This window comes from Wyeomyia smithii, chromosome 3, assembly GCF_029784165.1.
Source record: "Wyeomyia smithii strain HCP4-BCI-WySm-NY-G18 chromosome 3, ASM2978416v1, whole genome shotgun sequence".
Lineage (NCBI taxonomy): Eukaryota > Metazoa > Arthropoda > Insecta > Diptera > Culicidae > Wyeomyia > Wyeomyia smithii.
The window spans coordinates 227269700-227288993 of NC_073696.1; the positions used below are offsets into that span (position 1 = coordinate 227269700).

Consider the following 19294-nt stretch of genomic DNA (forward strand, 5'->3'; position numbering starts at 1 on the left):
TTGAAAACGTGGCGTAGTTTACGGAGGACATACGCGCACTGGCCGTAATTCAACAAAAACTGTTGCGGACAATATTTGGTGGAGTACAAACCGAAAGAGGAGAGCGGCGCAGGCGTATGAATCACGGGCTGCAGGCACTTCTTGGAGAGATTCGCATTGTGCAGCTGACGGGCTGCAGGCACTTCTTGGAGAGATTCGCATTGTGCAGCTGACGATGGTCGGGAGGCTGCGATGGGCCGGACATGTTGCGAGGATGCCGGACGACAGTGTGGTAAAATCGGTTCTCTTCAAGGACCCCATTGGCACCAGAAACGGATCTGCGAGTGTCGAGACGAGAATCCCAGGACCGAGGAGAGTGGAGGAACACTCTTGATACGACACGAGCCCCCATGGCTTTAGGCTGCTGAAGTAAGTAAGTGGAGTTCAAGTATATTTTGCCACGACTATTTACGCTTAACTAAACCGTACGCCGTCTTATAGCCTATATTACCACAACCGCATTGGTAATCTCTAACAAAGGCTTCCTGCAACGGCCTCAATTTATGAAACAGAATGCGGGAGATTTTGTACGCAGAACTACGCAGCGTCAACTCAACGTCCCAACACTCTTCCTTCACATCTTCGGGTTTGTCGTTTGTCGCACGTTGATTAGGCTGTAATTGAAGAATCTGCCCTCGGTTCTCAACACTTGCTGCTAAATGACTGCGACTTCCTCCTCCACTTTTCGCAGCTTCCTGGCTAAGGTGCCCAAGCGCGCTGATTTGAATACAGTTCATACGTTTGAAGTACCGAGTTTTCAATCATTGACATCATTTGTTCGCTCAGGTCACAACCGATATAGTACTCCGATTTCAATTTATATTTAATTGTTCGTATTAGGGTACGTTCGGCATCTTACTATACTAGCTCAGTTGTCAGCTTCGGATCAGACGCTGTTAAATGCCGCCCGAAATGGAAAAAGAGATGCGTACAGAAACTTCTCTCAGTTATCGAACGATCAGAGCCCCAACCGGGGTTAGAACCTGATCTTCCCTAAAGTTCTCGTAACAGTAGAAACCACGGAGAGGTTGAGATAACGATGTTCTTGGTATACAGATGAAAGGTCGCAATGGTTCCTGGAATTTCACTAGGATGCTTACACCAGCTGAAAGCTGAAAGAATCGGGCTGCGCGTTGGAAACGCATCGCTAGCGAGAACATTTACCTGTTATCTCGGTTTATCGTAGACGGCGATGGGACTACTAGCGTCTGCCGACAACAACACTGACATAGATTTTTTCTAAATTGGCAACTCGACTTCGAGAATTTTTCAGCAATTCAAGCTAAACCAAAATGATTTCTTTCACAGATTAAAAACTACCTACGACTGTCAACTATGTTTCCGTTGATCTCTATTTGCATTTCATTCATATTTCGTTTGTTATATTGTTATAAGTGGAAATACACTTAACAGAAATTCTACTTTTAGTCGGCCCATTGGTGTTGTTTGTTCGTGTTCTATGTGTGGAAAGAAAGTATGTGGTAATTGTGGTAATTATTTTCAGTATTTTTTTTCTTTTCCTTCCTCACAACATAGTATTTTCACACTTTAGTACTTTATTATCGCACACCCACTGATATTTACAAACCCCACCAGTGTTGCGGCATGATATACGAACAGAGTAACAAAAATTTGAACGACACTTGCGTAAATTTAAACAAGAGAAATCTTTTGCACTGTTCGTACATAAATTGCTTGGCTGCAAGCAAAGACGAATAAAAATAATAGCACGAAATATTTCTGTTCACTTCTTACTTGGTATTGATTAAAACTAGTTTTAACAGAAAACGAATGCGCTCTAATTCCAGATGGCATATTCTTTAGATTACCAAATAGAGACGTAAACAACGTTTTTTTTTTTTGAACAATTTCTGAATCAATATTCTTGTAGAATATATACAGAAATACCCTTTTTTGTTTCGTTGCAATACGTTTGATATATTAGATTTGTGTATGGTCTCTATCTCTCTCTGTACCTTTCCACTCCACAGTAAATAATCAATTGGCAACGGGGGGGAAACTAACAAGCGTATTACAGTTCTCTTAGAATATGTGAAACGATCATCGCATAAAAAAGTAATAAATAAATCAAAACTGAATCATCGAATTGGCTTCTTTCTTTTGCACACCTTTTCCTTCCACTACAAAAGGCTAATTTCGCTCGGGGATCCCCGTTTGCTTTCAATCTTTACACTCGCCTTGTGTCAGTGTATTTATTGTTTAATGTACCCTATTAAAAATATAAGTATAAATTAGGAATTTCTGCTTAAAATCTAGAGAATTGTTTGCATTTCTCTGACGTAACATTTCTTCATATTGTGTGCAGTTAGTACGACAGTACTTGTGTTGTAAGATTGTTTTACTGTTGTTTATTGGATTTCGTTTTTTGTTTTGTTTGTTTTGTTTTGCTAAATATATTACATCGTTTTTTAGTGTTTTTTTTTTTGTTCCACGGTGCAAATTGGAGGGTTCTGATACGCTCTAGCAACTCCAAATTACTTCACGCGTACGTTGATGGCATACAAAAAGTGAGGAATAAAATGACGCATAGTAAGTAGACCTCTTTTGCAATCAAGATTATTTCTAGTATGATTGGAAATTATCTTTTTTTTTCTCTTTCATCATAAGCGCTTTAGGTTTTGTTCCACATGAAGGATCAGTTGCTGATTTCTGAGAAGCAGTTGTCAGGTCGCTTTAGAATCTTCTCTCAAAATGAATTCGGCGGCATTCTCAAATTTTTGCTTTCTGTTTTCTATTTTCCGTTCCTTTGTTTAATAATTTACATATTATTATGTACAAAAAAATACCACTAAATATCAATAGATAGAAATATTAAAACAATCCTAAATTAGCATTTTTCTTGACTTTTCCCTCTAAAAGAATATTCTACTAAACATTGAGATGCTTTCCATGGGCATTTTACCTTCCGTTCGGTTGTTCCCTGTCGAACCTCGCTACACAAAAATAATATTACCTCTGCGAAGGGGGAAGAAGCTTTCAAAATAGCAAAAGACTGTAACTCAAAAAGGGTAGTTACACAAAACTTTCAATTGCTGGTGCCTCCCTAAACTAATCGACGATTTGTTAATGTCTTAGATTGCTGAAAAACTGTTCTAAATAGACGGAAAACAATGTACACTAGGCTGGTTTCCTGGCCCCACCCTGTCGCTGTCGACAGCTTGGTGGGATAGCCGAAGTTTTCGCTAGTACTAGTAGCAATATTAATAGAAAATAAAAGCGTATATATACGGCATTACGTGTACATACCCACATTAATTTGAACTAAAAATTAAAATCGAACAAATCAAACACACCTTCCGTATGTTCCAGGCAGAAGTTATAATCATTTTCGAGTGGCTCCAGCTGTTGAAACACGTCCAGTACTGCAACGAAATTCCAATGAAAAAGGAAAAAAACAGGTAAGAATGTTGCTTGGGTGTTACGAAAAATATCACAATTTTACTTCGCGGAAAAAAATGTATGGTACAAAGTATACCGTGCAATACAGTGTTAGATAAATAAAAAGTCGGTGCGTATAAATCATGTGAACCAAGACTAACACCAGAGCTGAATCTCATGGTGCTACAGGATGAACAAAACTGCAGATCCACGAGAGTTCAGTTCCTGTATTAATCAAACAACTGCCACCTATAAGATAGTATACAACCGTACACCAACCAAGTGAAATAGACCATTGTATTGTACACTGTTAGTAGTAGCACACTTACAGGCTGCCGATTAATCCGTCGTTTCGCAAACGACCAAGCAAGAACTCAGACTGTGATGTGACTTGTAAAATATTACACAGGTCACAGTTTGAAGTTCTTGCGTGGTCGAATTTGCACGTTCTGGTGTGCCGCACGTACTGGTAATTTGATCAAGCTCTCATATCTAATGGTTAAAATTGCACCCATAGAGTCTAACAAGTTATTTTTGCTGAGCTTACCTTCAGGTAGATCAAACGGACTGTAGTTGCCAAATCCATCGATCATGACATTTTTCTCGCGCGTATTACTTGGAGTAGATTTGGCACTGAGACCCTCTTTCGTATCGCTTGAGTCTGACGGCGGCTGAGGAAGTAGCGTCTCTGGACTCAGTTTACTGTCATTTAAAGAAGCATTCCTATTCGTAATTTCCGCCGGAAGTTCTTTTGGGTCCAGTAGCAGGCTATCACTGTTATAATCTATATAATCAGAATCTAAACGTTCCTTTTTAACTACACTAGTACTAAAGCACAGGTTGTCAGTTGTTGTTGCTGGAGTTCTTAGGCTGGCATCACTTCCACTCAGCAAATTCAAATCTTTTTGCACGAGAATCGGTTGCCTGGAAATAGGAATGGGTTCGCTGCTAGTTGTCTGTCCTGTCGACATTGAATTTAGTACGGCTGATCCAGGCTCCACTTTAACTTCCACAGGGAGATTGCTGAAAAACGCCCTGTTGAGGTTCCGTTGCGCTGAACCAAAAGGTTTCGTGAAACATCCTGTGGAAAAAGGACGTTAATACCGTTTACCCTTCAGAGAATTTTTATCACTCACTCAGTTTATTTTTGGGGCTGAACAACTTTTCACTGTATGGCGATATCAGCGGGTCGATGTCTTCAAGTAAAGGATCAGGCCCAGACCTGCTGCTGCCGTAGCCTCCCCCAGTTGTACTGCTTCCCCCATTGAAGCTTTCACTACTGCTGCCAGCCCCACCGAATCCTCCGTTTGGTGAGCCGGGGCATACAAAGACATCGATTTCGCCCTTTTCGGATTTGATAAAGATTTCCCACGGCTGTTGCACGTCGGGTAGCTGAAGAAATTATTTTAAAAATTATCGAGTATTCAACCGAAATCAAACGGCGCAGACTACTTACCACAATCTTCGCCTCCGGCGGTGTCTTCATCACCAGCAGCGTTTGCTCTTTGAGTGTGTCGATTGACTTCAGATCTTGACAGGTAACGTACGCATATCTAGGCGTTTGCATGTTATCCGCCGTAGTTTGGCGCATTTCAACGATCATCCGGTCCAGCATGTTTTCCTTCTGCTCCAGCAGATACCGTTCGCGCTGTATCCGATTGTTTTTCTCGATATTGCACAGCGAGTTGCCACACTTCCACTGGATGTTGTTTTTCGACTTTTTCTCGAGAATACCGATTCCCTCCAGCACGTTGGTGATGTCGTAGATTCGCCGCTTTTGCACGTTTAGCTTCGTGGAGGCAATGTTCAAGTCGACCACACCGTCGCGAGAATCCTTCAACAGATCGATAAACTTTTTCGTCAGCAAGCCAAGAGAGGTGTCGTACCTGATGAAGAAATTAACCATGTTATGAAGAAATTAGAATGTATCAGAGGCTTGTTTGCTACCCACCTGGTTCCTTCCGAGTACCGTTTTTTCGACGACGAAGACGACACGGATGACGTTGGCGTTGAGCATGTAGAACTCGGTGTTTTACTGCTGGACTGCTTGGCAATTTTGCTCGGGGGTGGCGACAGGCTGCCTTGCGGCCGACGTTTTACCGCCTACGATTACAGCTAGTAAGAAAACCAGAGAGCAGTGGAATGGCTAATTATTTGTACTCTCACCTTGAAGTAGTTGGTAATTTGCGGATCACCGCTCGCACTTTTGTGCGACTGCTGAAGTCCCGTCCGGCTGGGTGTCGTTGGCTTGGCATGTTGATAATGCACAGTGCTAGATGCCGATGACCCAGAGGTAGACGCTGTAGGACTGTGATGATAGTGATAACCACTATGATGTTGACTACTATTATGATTATTGCTACTAGTACTACTGCTACTGCTATGAAGGTGATGATGGCTCTGTTGCTGCTGTTGTGGTTGTGGGTGATATTGCGGCGTTACGCCATATCCATACCCATGGTCCAGGAGGTGCGAGCTGACTTTGATATCCGGCTTCACCTCTTCATAATCTTCGCTAGATTGGTCACTACCACTACCAATCGAAGCTTTCCTGCTACCAGCAACGCTGCTGCCATAAGCCATCGATCTATTTGTACTTCCGCTTCCGCCGCTGCTAGTGCTGCTGCTACTGCTGCCGCCGCCGACGCCGCTCAGTCCATATGAATCGCCAGTCTTTTTGTTGTTTGTTTCCATATTAGTTATCCTAACTCTGCTCCCACTAGACGCTACATAGTACTGCTGATTTTGCGCTTTTTGCTTGGACTGCACCGTGTACATACTTTCAGCGAGAAAGTATGGAATCTTCGGTTAATTTTGCGTTGTAAGCCCCCGGCTGTTTTGATAAGACTTAGCACTGCTTTTTAGAGGGCAATTGATTTTCATCTGCACCGTTGGTTTATTGAAGTGAACCAAAACAGTACTTTGCACGGTGTCGACTCAGAGCAGGTCTGAAACAATGTAAGATAGAGCAGAATGAAAAAAAAAAACGATTAGTTATTATTAGAAACGTCGTACACAAGCTACGCGGCTACATGATGCGACATATTTGCACAAGCCCAACAACAGCGTAGGCAGGATGTTGAATTTTTATATATGTGAACGGATGGAACACCGCAATAAATTAGCACACTTTAATTCAACAAATTTAAGTACGTTTCTTACGCCCTCATGGGATAGATTTTTGAATAAAACTTATGCTAACGCATTGTGTTTTTGAATCGGGGTTATTGATACAACAATTATGATAAGCTTTACTATTGTGACAAGAGGAAATCGGAACACACCTTTCGTTAGATATTTGAGAACGTGACACAACTTTTCTAAGACGCGATTATTGAGAAATCATCCACACTTGTTCAAGTGACCGATAAATGAGATAGCAGCATGTATTATCAACCCTTCATATCAGCCATAATTGGGGAGTTCCATAACGCCACGTGTTGACTCAGATGTTGACATCATGAAAAAGGTAAATTACTTGGGTATAATTTTCAACATCCAGTTTCGACCCATCAAATGAATGTTCAGCCATATTGTTTCATTAGTGTTTACTGCCGTAATATAAATTGGGCAGTATACTTGCACCGTAATTCAAGTTGAAACCCTTGTAATCCCAGGTGGACCTTAGGTTGGGGAAAGTAAAAAGAAATTCTAGATAGGGTAAGGAACATATTCTAAGCAGCTTTAGGAACCGCCTGTGTATTCAGACGAAATACTCAAAATGTGTTGGGTGAAACTCAAACAGTAGTATGTATATTAATCTGTTCTCTATCGTTTTCTCTGTCAGAATTTGTTTTCGGAATGTAAAACTAAGTTAGCAAACTTTGACAATCATCAATCAAAGTTACCAATCGAGAGACACTATTCCATTCACCCCGAACCTATTTTAAGCAGTTTCCATCTGTTTTGCAGGCGTTTTATTTCAGCACCCGAAGTGGCTCCTGAATGGCTGCGATATAGGTCGATTTGTTTCAATTGCAATTGTTCACAGATTTCTTTGTGATTAACGGTATTTCTTATATTCGTAGGACAGCTAGACAATCAAAGTTTTCGTTTCCATTATTGAAATTGTCGATATTGATCAAAATGCAGGAATTTGAGGCCTGTTTTCTTCGACTGATTAAAATAGGCGCTACTGCTTAAGTTGTACCCTACCCTATATATCGCCTCAGCAATACGAAATCATACGATAACTCGGCAATTTTATTACATAGCTACACTATAAAGGTTCTTGTTCTATCCTTCTAAACCTTGGTGCTACACAGGCTTCAGCTGCTAGTGTACAGGACAATTGCAGGACTAACGCTACGATCCTACTGACACTAACAGTCTCTCCCAAGCCGAGATTCGATCATACGACAGCAGGCTTGTTAGGCTAGGCTCGTACTTCGAAACCAGCTGGGAGGCCAGCAATCCACAACAATCAACCCTAATTTGTATGGACTTTCCATTGTAGATTATGTAGTGCTTTCCACAACAGAAAACTGAAAAAAATCGAGCTCTCGAGTTAGTGGCACAAGTTTTGAAGTATAGAAAAGGGGATAGTAGTATAAATCGAAAGGTTCCTCTGGCCCTTATTTACAAGGACCGACAATTGGACTGCTACATTACTCCAACACTCGTTGCACACAAAACAACATTGAGAGACCCCTCGTTGCTTTATTTACATTATGGGTATTTATATCGAGCTCGGATACAAATACCCAGCCGTAAAAATACTCACTTCCTCTGACGTGTAATGGACAATAAATAGACGTGAAGACCCCTGTTGTGAGGAAATGCTTCCCCAACCTGAGCGTCTGTTCACCAAGATGGTGCGGCTCAAAACAGCGTCTGTTCTCCATGCTGGGGGCGGCTGATCGACGTCTTGGTTTCAGCGTGGGACTCTGAACAGTGCTGACACGATGGTCCTCCGGCGAGACAGGGGGTTGGTGCGGGCCTTACAAGCCAGCCGTAAAAATCATCAGTACAGGAAGCAAACAATGTGAAGTCGGACCGGAACATTCGGCATAGACCCAGGCAACGAAAACGGACTAACGAATGGAAACTCGGATCATGGAACTGCAACTCCCTTAATTTTTTGGGAAGTACCCGCATTCTTTCCGACTTATTGAGGGTCAACATGTTCGACATTGTAGTGCTGCAAGAGGTATTCTGGAAGGGAGTATCGGTACATACGTACTAAGATACCATCTACTAGAGCTGCGGCAACACACACGAGCTGGGCACAGCTTTTATTATGATTGGTGAAATACAGAAGCTCATGATTGGGTGGTACCCAATCGACAACAGAATGTTCAAGTTGGGGATTAGAGGCCGTTTCTTCAACGTGAGCATAATCAACGTGCACAGCCCTCACCCAGGAAGTAACGATGACGATAGGTACGCCTTTTCGCGCAGCTGGAGCGTGCATACAATAGCTGCCCAAAATATTACGACAAAATCGTTACCGGAGATCTTAACACTCAGGTGGGCCAGGAGGAGGAACAGCATAATCTTCCATATCGGTACACCTGGAGAACACTACAACAGACCGAATCACAAATCGATCACGTTTTGATTGGTGGAAGGCACATCTCGGATATCATCGATGTCCGAACCTACCATGGCGCAAACGTCGTTTCTGACCACTATCTTCTGATGCGCCAAAGACTTTCGATTGTCAACAACATCCGCTACCGTCGCCCGCCACGGTATGACCTGGAACGACTCAAATTTCCCGAAGTCGTTACTGAATACGTGCAAAGTCTTGAGGCAACACTGCCGAAAAAGGGTGAACTCATCGAAGCCCCTCTAGAGTACTGCTGGAGTAATGTAAAAGCAGCCATTAACAGCGCAGTGGAAGGTGCCATAGGGTTCGTCAAGAGGCTGGTTCGACGATTCTAGACGAGAATAATGCAGCGCGGTTATTGATGCTGCAGCAAGGGACCCGTCAAAACGTGATGCGATATAAACTGAAGCGAAGACAGCAGACCCATCTGTTCCGGGACAAAAAGCGCCACCTGGAAGAGATGGACTGTGAGGAAATAGAGCAGCTCGTTCTCAAGAAACACGTAAGTTTTACAAGAAACTGAACGCATCCCGCGCCGGCTTTGTGCCGCGAGCCGAAATGTGTCGGGATAAGGATGGAGGAATCGTGAGGTGATCGGCAGGTGGAAGCAGCACTACAACACCTGAAAGGCGCAGAGGCAGAGGACCAAGACGGCAGGAGGAACGACTTCGTCAGCACAGCGGATGAGGGGGACATTCCGACCCCTACGATAGGTGAAGTTAAAGATGCCATTAAGCAGCTCAAGAACAACAAATCAGCTGGAAAAGATGGCATCGCAGCGGAGCTTATCCAACTGGGTTCGGATAGGTTGGCTTCCTGTCTGCACCAGCTGGTAGTCAGGATCTGGAATACAGAAAAGCTACCGGAGGAGTAAAAGGATGGAGCCCAATATACAAGAAGGGCGACAAGTTGGAATGTGAGAACTATCGAATGATCACGATTCTCAACGCAGCCTACAAAAAGCTCTCCCAGATCGTTTTTCGCCGTCTCTCGCCGCTAGCAGAGAGGTTTGTTGGAAGTTATCAAGCCGGTTTTGTGGGTGGGCGAGCGACAACGGACCAAATCTTCACGCTGCGGCAAAGTTTCGGCAAAGTGGCGACCAAGAGTGTCGCGAATACCAAGCTCCCACGCACCACCTATTAATGGATTTCAAGGCCGTCTACGATACTATCGACCGTGTAGAGCTATGGAAAATCAAGGACGAAAATGGTTTCCCTGCGAAACTAACAAGACTGATCAAGGACACGATGGATGGTGTACAGTGCTGTGTGGAGATTTCGGGTGCGTTATCAAGCCCGTTTGAAACACGCAAGGGACTTCAGCAAGGAGACGGTCTTTCCTGCTTTCTGTTCAATATTGCGCTTGAAAGTGTGAGGAAACGTGCGGCCTTTAACATGCGGAACACGATTATCAATAAATCCAGCCAGTTCATCTGCTTCGCTGACGACGTGGACTTTGTCGAAAGGACGTTTCAGGCGGTTGCTGAACAGTACCCTTACTAACACGCAGAGAATCCTGAGTTAGAATGCCCAGGATACCTTTAACTCGGTGACGGAATCGTGAAAGGAATCGCAAACACGATTCGGAGGATTCCCACTCAGAATTCTTATTCAAGAATCCTAGAACCATATACAGGGCATTCCTGAGGATTCTTTTTTCAGGAATCCTTTTCAAGGACGCTCACGAATCCAATGTGAGGAATCCTAGAGAATCTATGCGAATCGTATGTGTTCGTCTTTGGTAACGTCAGACAACAACTGCAGCAGAGAAATCCGTAGACGTATTCTGCCGCTCCAAGCATAACTGTCCCATATTCTGTGCAAACCTTATGGACGCTGGGACAGCTATGCTTGGAGCGGCAGTATTGTAGCTGGAAGTGGTGCCTACTACGGACTCCACAAGACGTTGAGGTCTGGTAAACTTCGCCCTCGTACCAAGTGCACCATGTTCAAGACGCTTGTATAACCAGTAGTCCTCTACGGGTACCAGACATGGACAATACTCGAGGAGAGCTTGCAAGCACTGGCCGTTTTCGAACGAGGAGTGCTTAGGACTATCTTCGGCGGAGTATGTGAGGAGGGCGTATGGAGGCGAAGCATGAACCCCGAGTTGGCGCAACTCTGCGGCGAACCCAGTATCCAAGAAATCGCAAAAGCTGGAAGGGCACAATAGGCAGAAGATATTGTAAGAATGCCGGACAACAATCCCGCAAAAATGGTGGTATACTCGAATCCGGCCGGTACAAGACGTAGAGGTGCACAACGAGCTAAATGGTTAGATCAAGTGGAGCAAGATCTTGGAAGTATGGGACTGAAGACAAGAAACTGAAGACAAGCTGCTATGGACCGAGGACGTTAGCGCAACATTGTGACGCATCCTGAGGAATGTTTCACCAGGAAAGTGAGTACCCCGCAAAAAGGGATCTCGAATAGAAACGTAGTGCTGTGGTTGCCTTGTTCCGAGATGGAAAACGACAGAAGAACATAGTCATAGGCAGATCGAAGTCTCGGTCGGATCTTGAAAGATAAATTCCAGGCCAAGCTATATATGATCCAGCAGGTTCAAGACAATTGAGTGGGAAAAAAACAAGAGCGAGTAAAAAGAGTGGAGGCATTGGTAGAGAGGGCCGCGGAAATTTGGAGAATATCGTGGTTATTTACGAGAAACTCTTAACTGTATAACAGTTCGTAAAAAAGCAGCACGACAGAGTTTGGTTGCCAGAAAGATCATGAACCTATGCCGATATGCTGTCGGCCACCAGACGATAGAAACCAGCATCGAACCGCACGCACGTCCTCTCTTGGTACCAGGGATTGGAGTTTCCAACAGGAATCAGTACCGGCTCACAAATCGTAAAAACCTAGCTCTGGATTACGAAATATTTCACAGGATTAAATGAAGAGCTCGGAATGACAGGCTAGTTAACCGGACCTGAACCCTATGGACTTCATCATCTCTGGCATGTTGGAAACCGAAGTCTGCTTTAAAAACAAAAAGGTGTGGAAGTCCTAAAGTGACATCTGGCGGCAGCATGGAATAAAAAAAACACAAAAGCACCAGTGGAACTTGTGCGATGCGTTGCTCAATTGTAGTTAAACTCAAGGGTGAACAAATTAAACTTTACCAGTGAGTTTCGAAACACGACAAGTGCAACTGAAAGAATTTGAATTAAAAGGTTTTCGTTTTAATTAATTGATCTGTTTGTTTCATGTAGCACTTCAATCGCCGGACCCTGTAAACTTGTACTTAACGTAGACGACTTCCATTCCAGGTTTTAACATCAGATATAATTATTATTATTTTCAGTGAGGAAAAACTCAATAACTCATTGAAGCATTTGAAGGATTATACCATGAAAACGAGCTCCATTTGATGAAGAAAAAGAGTTGAAAAAACAAAGGACAGAAAAATCGTTCAAGTGATGATCGACCAACAACAAACGCATTCAATAATTTTATAAAAATACCAGGTTAAAACTCACCACTTACGATTGCATGTATTCATTCATTTTGTGTCGCATATTAGATTTTTTTTTAACATGTATGTATCTGTGCAACACTCTTACACTAAATAGGTAGCTGACTTTTCTTTTCGAAAGAAAGCATAAAAATTCGAGATAAAATTTCAAATTGTGTGATTTTTTTACATTCTTGGTCAAGGCCATTCCGGTAAAACATCCATTGCGCTCTATGAAATGTAGTATCAAAAGATTTTTATGACAGACTTAGCCCTATCGGATAATTTTCTGTTCCCAAGCTTTAGAAAATATCGACCAAATCGACATACCATTATTGCTCTTCAAGCTGCAAAAAATTGGTTTGGTATTTTTGTGTTGGCTCCAGTAATATCTAACTAATCTCGTAAGCAAATAGTACGCTTTCAAAAGATACTTTCAAAACCCAATGCAGTTACCCTTTGAAGTGCCCCAGGGTTCGCATTTAGGTCCACTTCTTTTCATTTTGTATGTACACAAAATTTTCTTCATGAAAATCAGGGTGGCGAAAAAGTTTTCAACAATCGAATTCCTTGATTTTTCCTGATATTCCCTGATATATAACATTAAATTCCCTGATATTTTCCAGCGTTCAGCACAACAAAGTGAATGTAGATGAACGCAGCTCTGAAATCCCAGTGAAAAAAGTGTTCAATCGGTCATGAAACCGAACCGTAGAGGTTCCCGAATCAGCCTTTATATGATAAAAAAAATCTGTTTTTGCATTAAAAAGTCGTTTAAAATAGAATCGCGTCTCGGTTAAAAAATTTTCGCTGAATATTTTTCTGTTTTCCCTGTACATTCTTTGATTTTCCAGGTTTTCGTCACCCTGGAACGTTGTATCCCGGAATCGGGAAAATCAATTACCGAAAAATTGTCACGCTACAATACTGAATGTTTCAGGAAAATCAGGACAAATGCTAAAATATGAAAATTAAATCAGGACATATCCTGATAAATCTGGTCGAATGGTAAGCCCACCAACGCTGTTTGTATTAAAAAATGTCTTTTTGGTGATTCATGATGGAAAATCCTGAAGATAGAGGTGTCACACGCTTTATTTCTATGCAAAAACGTTAATGACTACAGGATCCTCTGGGCACTTCCGGATGAAAAATAGCCATTTCTAGCGGAGTTCTTGGCCGATTTTTGATCTTGATGAACCATTCGCTTTAGAAATCAAATTTTATCATCTATGCCAATGATGCAAATAAGCATTTTCATAAGGTAACCCATAACTAGATCCATCCAAAAATAAGCAGGTTTGACATGCCTACTGGAACTCAGGAATATTTCCTTCATCCGGAGACCTAGGCCACATTTGTGAAATGCAACTTTAAAAGTTTTGCAGTTGAATGGTGTTCGAATTATTAAAATCGAACAATATTTGGCAAAGCATTTCAAAGTTGATCAAAATTTTACCTATCGTACTTATTTTGACTGTCTCCTGTAGGCGAAAAACCAACTTTGAGAGAACGAATTAGAACAAATTTTTAATTCTGTGTGGACTCATCACTGCGATTTTTGTGATGCCCATGTGAATGTGGTGATATGAAATGTGAAAATAGGTGATATGAAATATTATAAATCGTGCTTGTGTGTATGCCTTTCCATTTTAAGCTTACTATTCGGAGCCTCACTGCCTCCGGCCAATGTTATCGCCAATAACAATTCCCTGGAGAGGTCCAACTGAATGGCCCTCTGACCGGTTTTAGGGCATCTTCAGGCCCAAATCGTTGTTTTGTTCTATTTTTTTTGGAACAAACTCAAATTCACTGCTGCACCGGTGGTGTAAATTTTGTTTTATACCAGATCTAACTTGAAAAAAATTGAAACTGGTATACGTTTTGGTCTATTTTTGTCACTTTTTGGAACAAGAAATAGATCGTTCTAAAACCCTTTGTACGCTGCCAATAGGTGGGTGATGTGTCATATTTTTATTGAATACCTCATTTTTAGCTATTTCCATATAAGCGTTTTGCTAGTGTTGGGGAATAAACAAAACAAAGATTTTTTATGACAATTCACAATTCATTTTTGTGGCTTTTCTGAAGAAGAATATGAACAGGTTTGTCGTTTTTGGATTCAAGGAAACCGACCAGCAAAAGAGGGAATTCTGAAAGACCATAACCGTAGGTTCAACTACTTGGTTTGCAACCATCAGCCACCAGGATGACAAATATGTTGGCTATTTGTTAGTCGCCTTAATTATAGTGGGACTAGAGGAGACCTTGAGAGGCCAGAGAAATGTTCCTCGAAGACACTGATTTGAAAACGTTCAAAATGCTGGGATGACATTGCGCATTTTGTTTCGAGCAACTCGAACAAACTAAATGATCGCTGGGGGCGTTATGTTTCGTTTTTCGTATTTTTTCGACTTTGCGGGTTAGATGAGCTGCAGGACAAATGACAATGACAGCTCCTTTTAAACTTGAAGCATATCTGGCAGTATGTGACCTACTCGAAAATAGCGAAAATCGTTCGAATCGAGCTGCGCAATGCCACCCAATATCCTCAAAACCCAACCCAAGTTTGAAGAACTGCAAAATTTTGAAAGATTGATGAGACGAAAACGAAAGATGAACATCTACGCGATCAAATATTTTTCGCTATCCTCCGAAGCCCTACTTGTAGCAGAACAGCAGTTTTCGATCATACCAATCCATCCTGAGAAATGTCACTGACGCTCGGGTCAAACCGTCAAATCCATAAAGTCTTGTGGATATAAAGTGTCTTGCCAAAGCAATCGTTTAATGTGCGGAAAAATTAGCGAATTTCCGTTTGTTAAATATTAAGTGCTTTTTATTATAACAAGTTTCATTAATTGATAGCATGGGGTATTGAATTGTTGACAGTGTGACTGGTTAAAACCTCGTTAATTTAATAAATAATAATAAATAATAATAATACAGTGTGACAGATGTCAGCGGTTTAAAACAACAAGATATACAACACCGGTGCGGATAACGAAAAGTTGGTCTATATTAGCTGGTTTTATTCAGGTTTCGCTGGTGTAAATCTAGTATAAAGTTGTTTCAAAAATAGACCACCGCTGAAGATGCCCTTATTGTGAGGAATTTTATTTTGACAAGAGGTCTTTGTGAGGAGACTGAGAATAAACGTCTGCCTGAGAGTCCGTTGACATTGCAGGGCCCTGGTTCTACTAAGATTCGAACCCACGGCCACCCACTTGTCGAAGTGGACTCTTGAACCTTGCGGCTACGAGGCTCCCCCTTTAACAGATTTGCTCGAGAATGAAATTGAACGCACAAAACATGGCGAAATATCGAATTCTCGGCAGGGTGGCGAAACTGGACCTAAAATCTTCTACCTTTTTACCAATTGCGGCAGGCTCGGAGCTTCAACTGGATTGATAAAATCGCTCAATTGTTATCTACGCAACCGATTGATTGCTGTTAAGTTGAGAACGTCGCAATCCGCCCGCTTTAGCAACAATTCTGGTGTTCCTAAAGGCAGTATTCTTAGGCCGCTGCTCATTTGTATGGTAAGGTGGGAAAGTGATTATTATTTGTTTTCAGTAAATCACGTGTTTTTTCGCTTAGTACCTTAGGCGATTCACACTGTCGACAAACCGTGGTCTCTCGTCGTAGAGTATATAATTTGAAATGAACTTTAATTGCAGAACCAGTTTTGGTCATGATATACATACTACATATGGTTTCAGCATAAATAAATGTAATATTCACATAAATAAAACAATCTTGCAGTGAATTATTCATTGGGGCAGGTTGGGTCACCAAAGATGTTTTATTGTTCACGTTTGAGTTTTATGGTTAGACTCAAAAAGATTTGCGTGAAGGATTCCTTTAACATCATCCGAGATTGGCACTCCGCATTCCGGAAAGAACTTCCATTGCTTAATAAGCCAACATTAAAAAAGTTCTTAAAAATGCTGCTAAAGAGGTATTATTACCATGAAGCAATGATCCCTTATTTACTATCCTTACAAAGTATACTGAGATTCAAACATGGTTTTGTGCTGCGTCAGTTGATCTCAAGGTACGATGCTGGCCTAATAAGCCAGTCGTCGTAGGTTTAAGCTCAACTTATGAGAAACTGTTAGTGCCAGTAGGGTTGTAAAGGTTGCTCTGCAAGCGTCCTGTACACCAAAAAGTTAGTTGGCTGCGAAGTCTGGTAATAATAAACAGAAGGTCAAGTTCCAAATCAGACTGTATCACCAAGGCATTGCTATGCTTTCAATGATTGTGATAGGCTTTCAACGATACTCTTCATCCATAAGGTTATCAATGATTATTGCTGACGAACGCGAATTTTGTCCTGATTGTTTTTCGGTTTTCCCTTAAATTCCCTGATTTTCCAGGTTTTCGACAATATTTTTTTAAGAGTATCAATTTGTTTTCTTTTCGACAATCGTAAATGAAGAATTACCAGGCTATATTTCTTGGGTAATGGAGTCAAATCTTCTAAGCATATCACAATCGATCGCTATAAACTGCTATATGAATATATAGTAAATCTTTTGAATAAGATCGAAAAAAACTAAAAATAAATTTAAAGAAAAATATTTAATAATCGAATGCATAAAAAGCGAAATTAAATCCTCAAGACAACAGCAAGAATACCCTGATTGTTTTTAAAATTTCCCTCACTTCACAGAGTATTTCCAGATTGAAATGAAGATTCCCTAATAATTCCAGGTTTTCGAGATGTTTCCATGCACTAGAAACCCTGGTTGGTGTACTGAGAATTTTGGAGTTTTATTACTACCCCTCGAGCCTTACGGAGGTATGCAATGATGTTATGTACTATGACTCCATGACTATCACCAAATGACTTGAGATCGCCTTGTTAGGCGACAGAGCTGGGATTCGAAAATTTTCAAACTTTCCATCAACTAGCAGCATTATGGCTAATAAAATAATCTTATACTCACTTGGCTATGAGTGAATGGCTATGCTTATAGTGATAAAATAGGATCTTTCACCAGTGCAGTCACCGCGCAGTGCAGTCTCGGTTTTCAAGTTACCAACAACTAACTTTATAGAAATGAATATTCTGTAAAATTAGTGGCGTGAACCATATGAGAAAAAATAGGTTTGCTGTGGTACCGCCGTGAAAAACTACATTACAGCTCGACTTATGTGAGACCCGATATCGGCGAAAGTCGTGTCAGAATTTCCTAATCGAATTAATCCTCGCCCTGTACGTGGATTATACCATGGTGCCATTCCACTACTACGAAAACAAACTAAATTTTCCTATCTGGACGTCGAAGTGTTAATGATATTGATGACTTTCGCAGACCATTGGATTCCCAGTTATGGCAACTCATATAAATATTTCCAATGCTCAAAATGTTCTTTGGTAAGAACTCGAAACAGACCCCACTGGCTTTTTTCCGTTCTCAGTTTTTTTGGTAATCTAACAAGCAAATTTCGTTAATGTACCCTGAGCATTATTTGCTCAAAATCGTTGCCTCAATTAGTTAAATTTATTTCAAATCAGCACATTACTGTAGCAGCATCAAAAAGCACACGAGGCGCGATAAATTCCACGTCAAATATTCGGCACCTACCGAACATGTCTCTGTTTGTGTCAGCGCGCATACACAATTTTCGACCATTTAAACTTTGCAGCTTGCACTTTTTCCATTTTGCTCCTGCCGAGTTTCAATCATAATGTTACACTCATTGAACACATATACACACATTGCCGCTAAAATGACCTCTCCCGTGGTGGTTCGGTTGGCGCTCCCTCTTCCAACCAAGGCTGTTCAAACGCCGCCAGAACAGTTCACTGTCACATACTTCACAAAATCGATAAACCATCGACAAATTTCGGTACACCGCGTACATCCGCACTTCCCCAGAAGGCTTCAGTGCGCATACGAATCGTATTGCTGCTGCACGCACCAACACTTTTGATTACGTTATCCACTGATTTCGCCCCATCGGCCGTAAATTTATCCACTTTCTGAGTATTTTCAGAAAGGCAGACTCACCATTGCTAGCAAATATTGTTTCCGTTCTGTCACGTACCAACATAGCCGCTAGCTGGCGGCTGATTGTCTGTGTGCGTAAAACTGGATAGTCCAATTTAAGTCTTCCAATCAACACACACATCGCAACTTACGCCAGTGTCGCGTTTTTGTTGTTGTTTGCACTGCTTTCTGGCTTTACCTGAAGCGAACAGGCTTCTTATTTTTTCTGATACACGTTCCACTCTTTTCTCGCCTCGGTGACGTTTATTCTTACATTCTACCACTTTTTATTTGTGGAATGCAAGTAATAAAACAAGTGCTGTAATCAAATGGTTTCCCTGAGGTTTCATTAAACCAATATTTAACGGACCTATCCCCATTATGAGCATGAATCGTCAGTTACCAGCTTACAAATTAATATTTTTCTAAGCCATTATTCCAGTTTTAGCTCTCCACGCAGGTCCTTTTTCCGCCTGTTTAGATATCTCTCTTTCACCGGTAGCATCTGCAATACATGATGACTCCCCATTGACTAATTTGCATCCATATTGTTGTTCTTATTCATACACATTTTTCAAACGCGTAATTTTTTTCTCTTTTGCTTTCGCTTGCCGTTCGAACCCCGCAGCTTCTGGTAATTATGGTTTACTTTTTTCACCCCTCTCAAGGATGCCATCTTTAGACCTGCAGCTCGATACTTTGCAGGAGGTCGAAGGCGCATCTGTGAATTTAGCAGCATGTTTTCTGCAGCCGGTTCCATACCAGAAAATAGCGGATAGCTATTACTTCCACAGCATACTAAACACATCCGCGCGCGATTTTCATCTGTTACCGATTTGCCACACAAATG

General features: G+C 41.6%; 1 protein-coding gene across 11 annotated transcripts in view; it reads right to left on the minus strand.

Annotated features, from left to right (window-relative positions):
• Positions 1-1373: 1373 nt before the first annotated feature.
• LOC129727250 (transcription factor E2f1) overlaps positions 1374-19294 on the minus strand; it is a 45872-nt gene continuing 27951 nt past the window's right edge. For 9 of the 11 annotated variants that reach the window (XM_055684864.1, XM_055684866.1, XM_055684860.1 and 6 more), the window contains 6 exons: positions 5605-6386; positions 5390-5541; positions 4895-5324; positions 4575-4830; positions 3986-4519; positions 1374-3422 (listed from right to left, as the gene is read on the minus strand). In XM_055684864.1, the coding sequence (XP_055540839.1) occupies positions 3322-3422; positions 3986-4519; positions 4575-4830; positions 4895-5324; positions 5390-5541; positions 5605-6216 (2085 nt within the window). In that variant the 5' untranslated portion in view covers positions 6217-6386 and the 3' untranslated portion in view covers positions 1374-3321. Of the gene's footprint in view, positions 3423-3985; positions 4520-4574; positions 4831-4894; positions 5325-5389; positions 5542-5604; positions 6387-18039; positions 18421-18465; positions 18808-19294 lie in introns of those variants that run through there. The other 2 variants (XM_055684868.1, XM_055684867.1) reach the window with 2 other exon arrangements.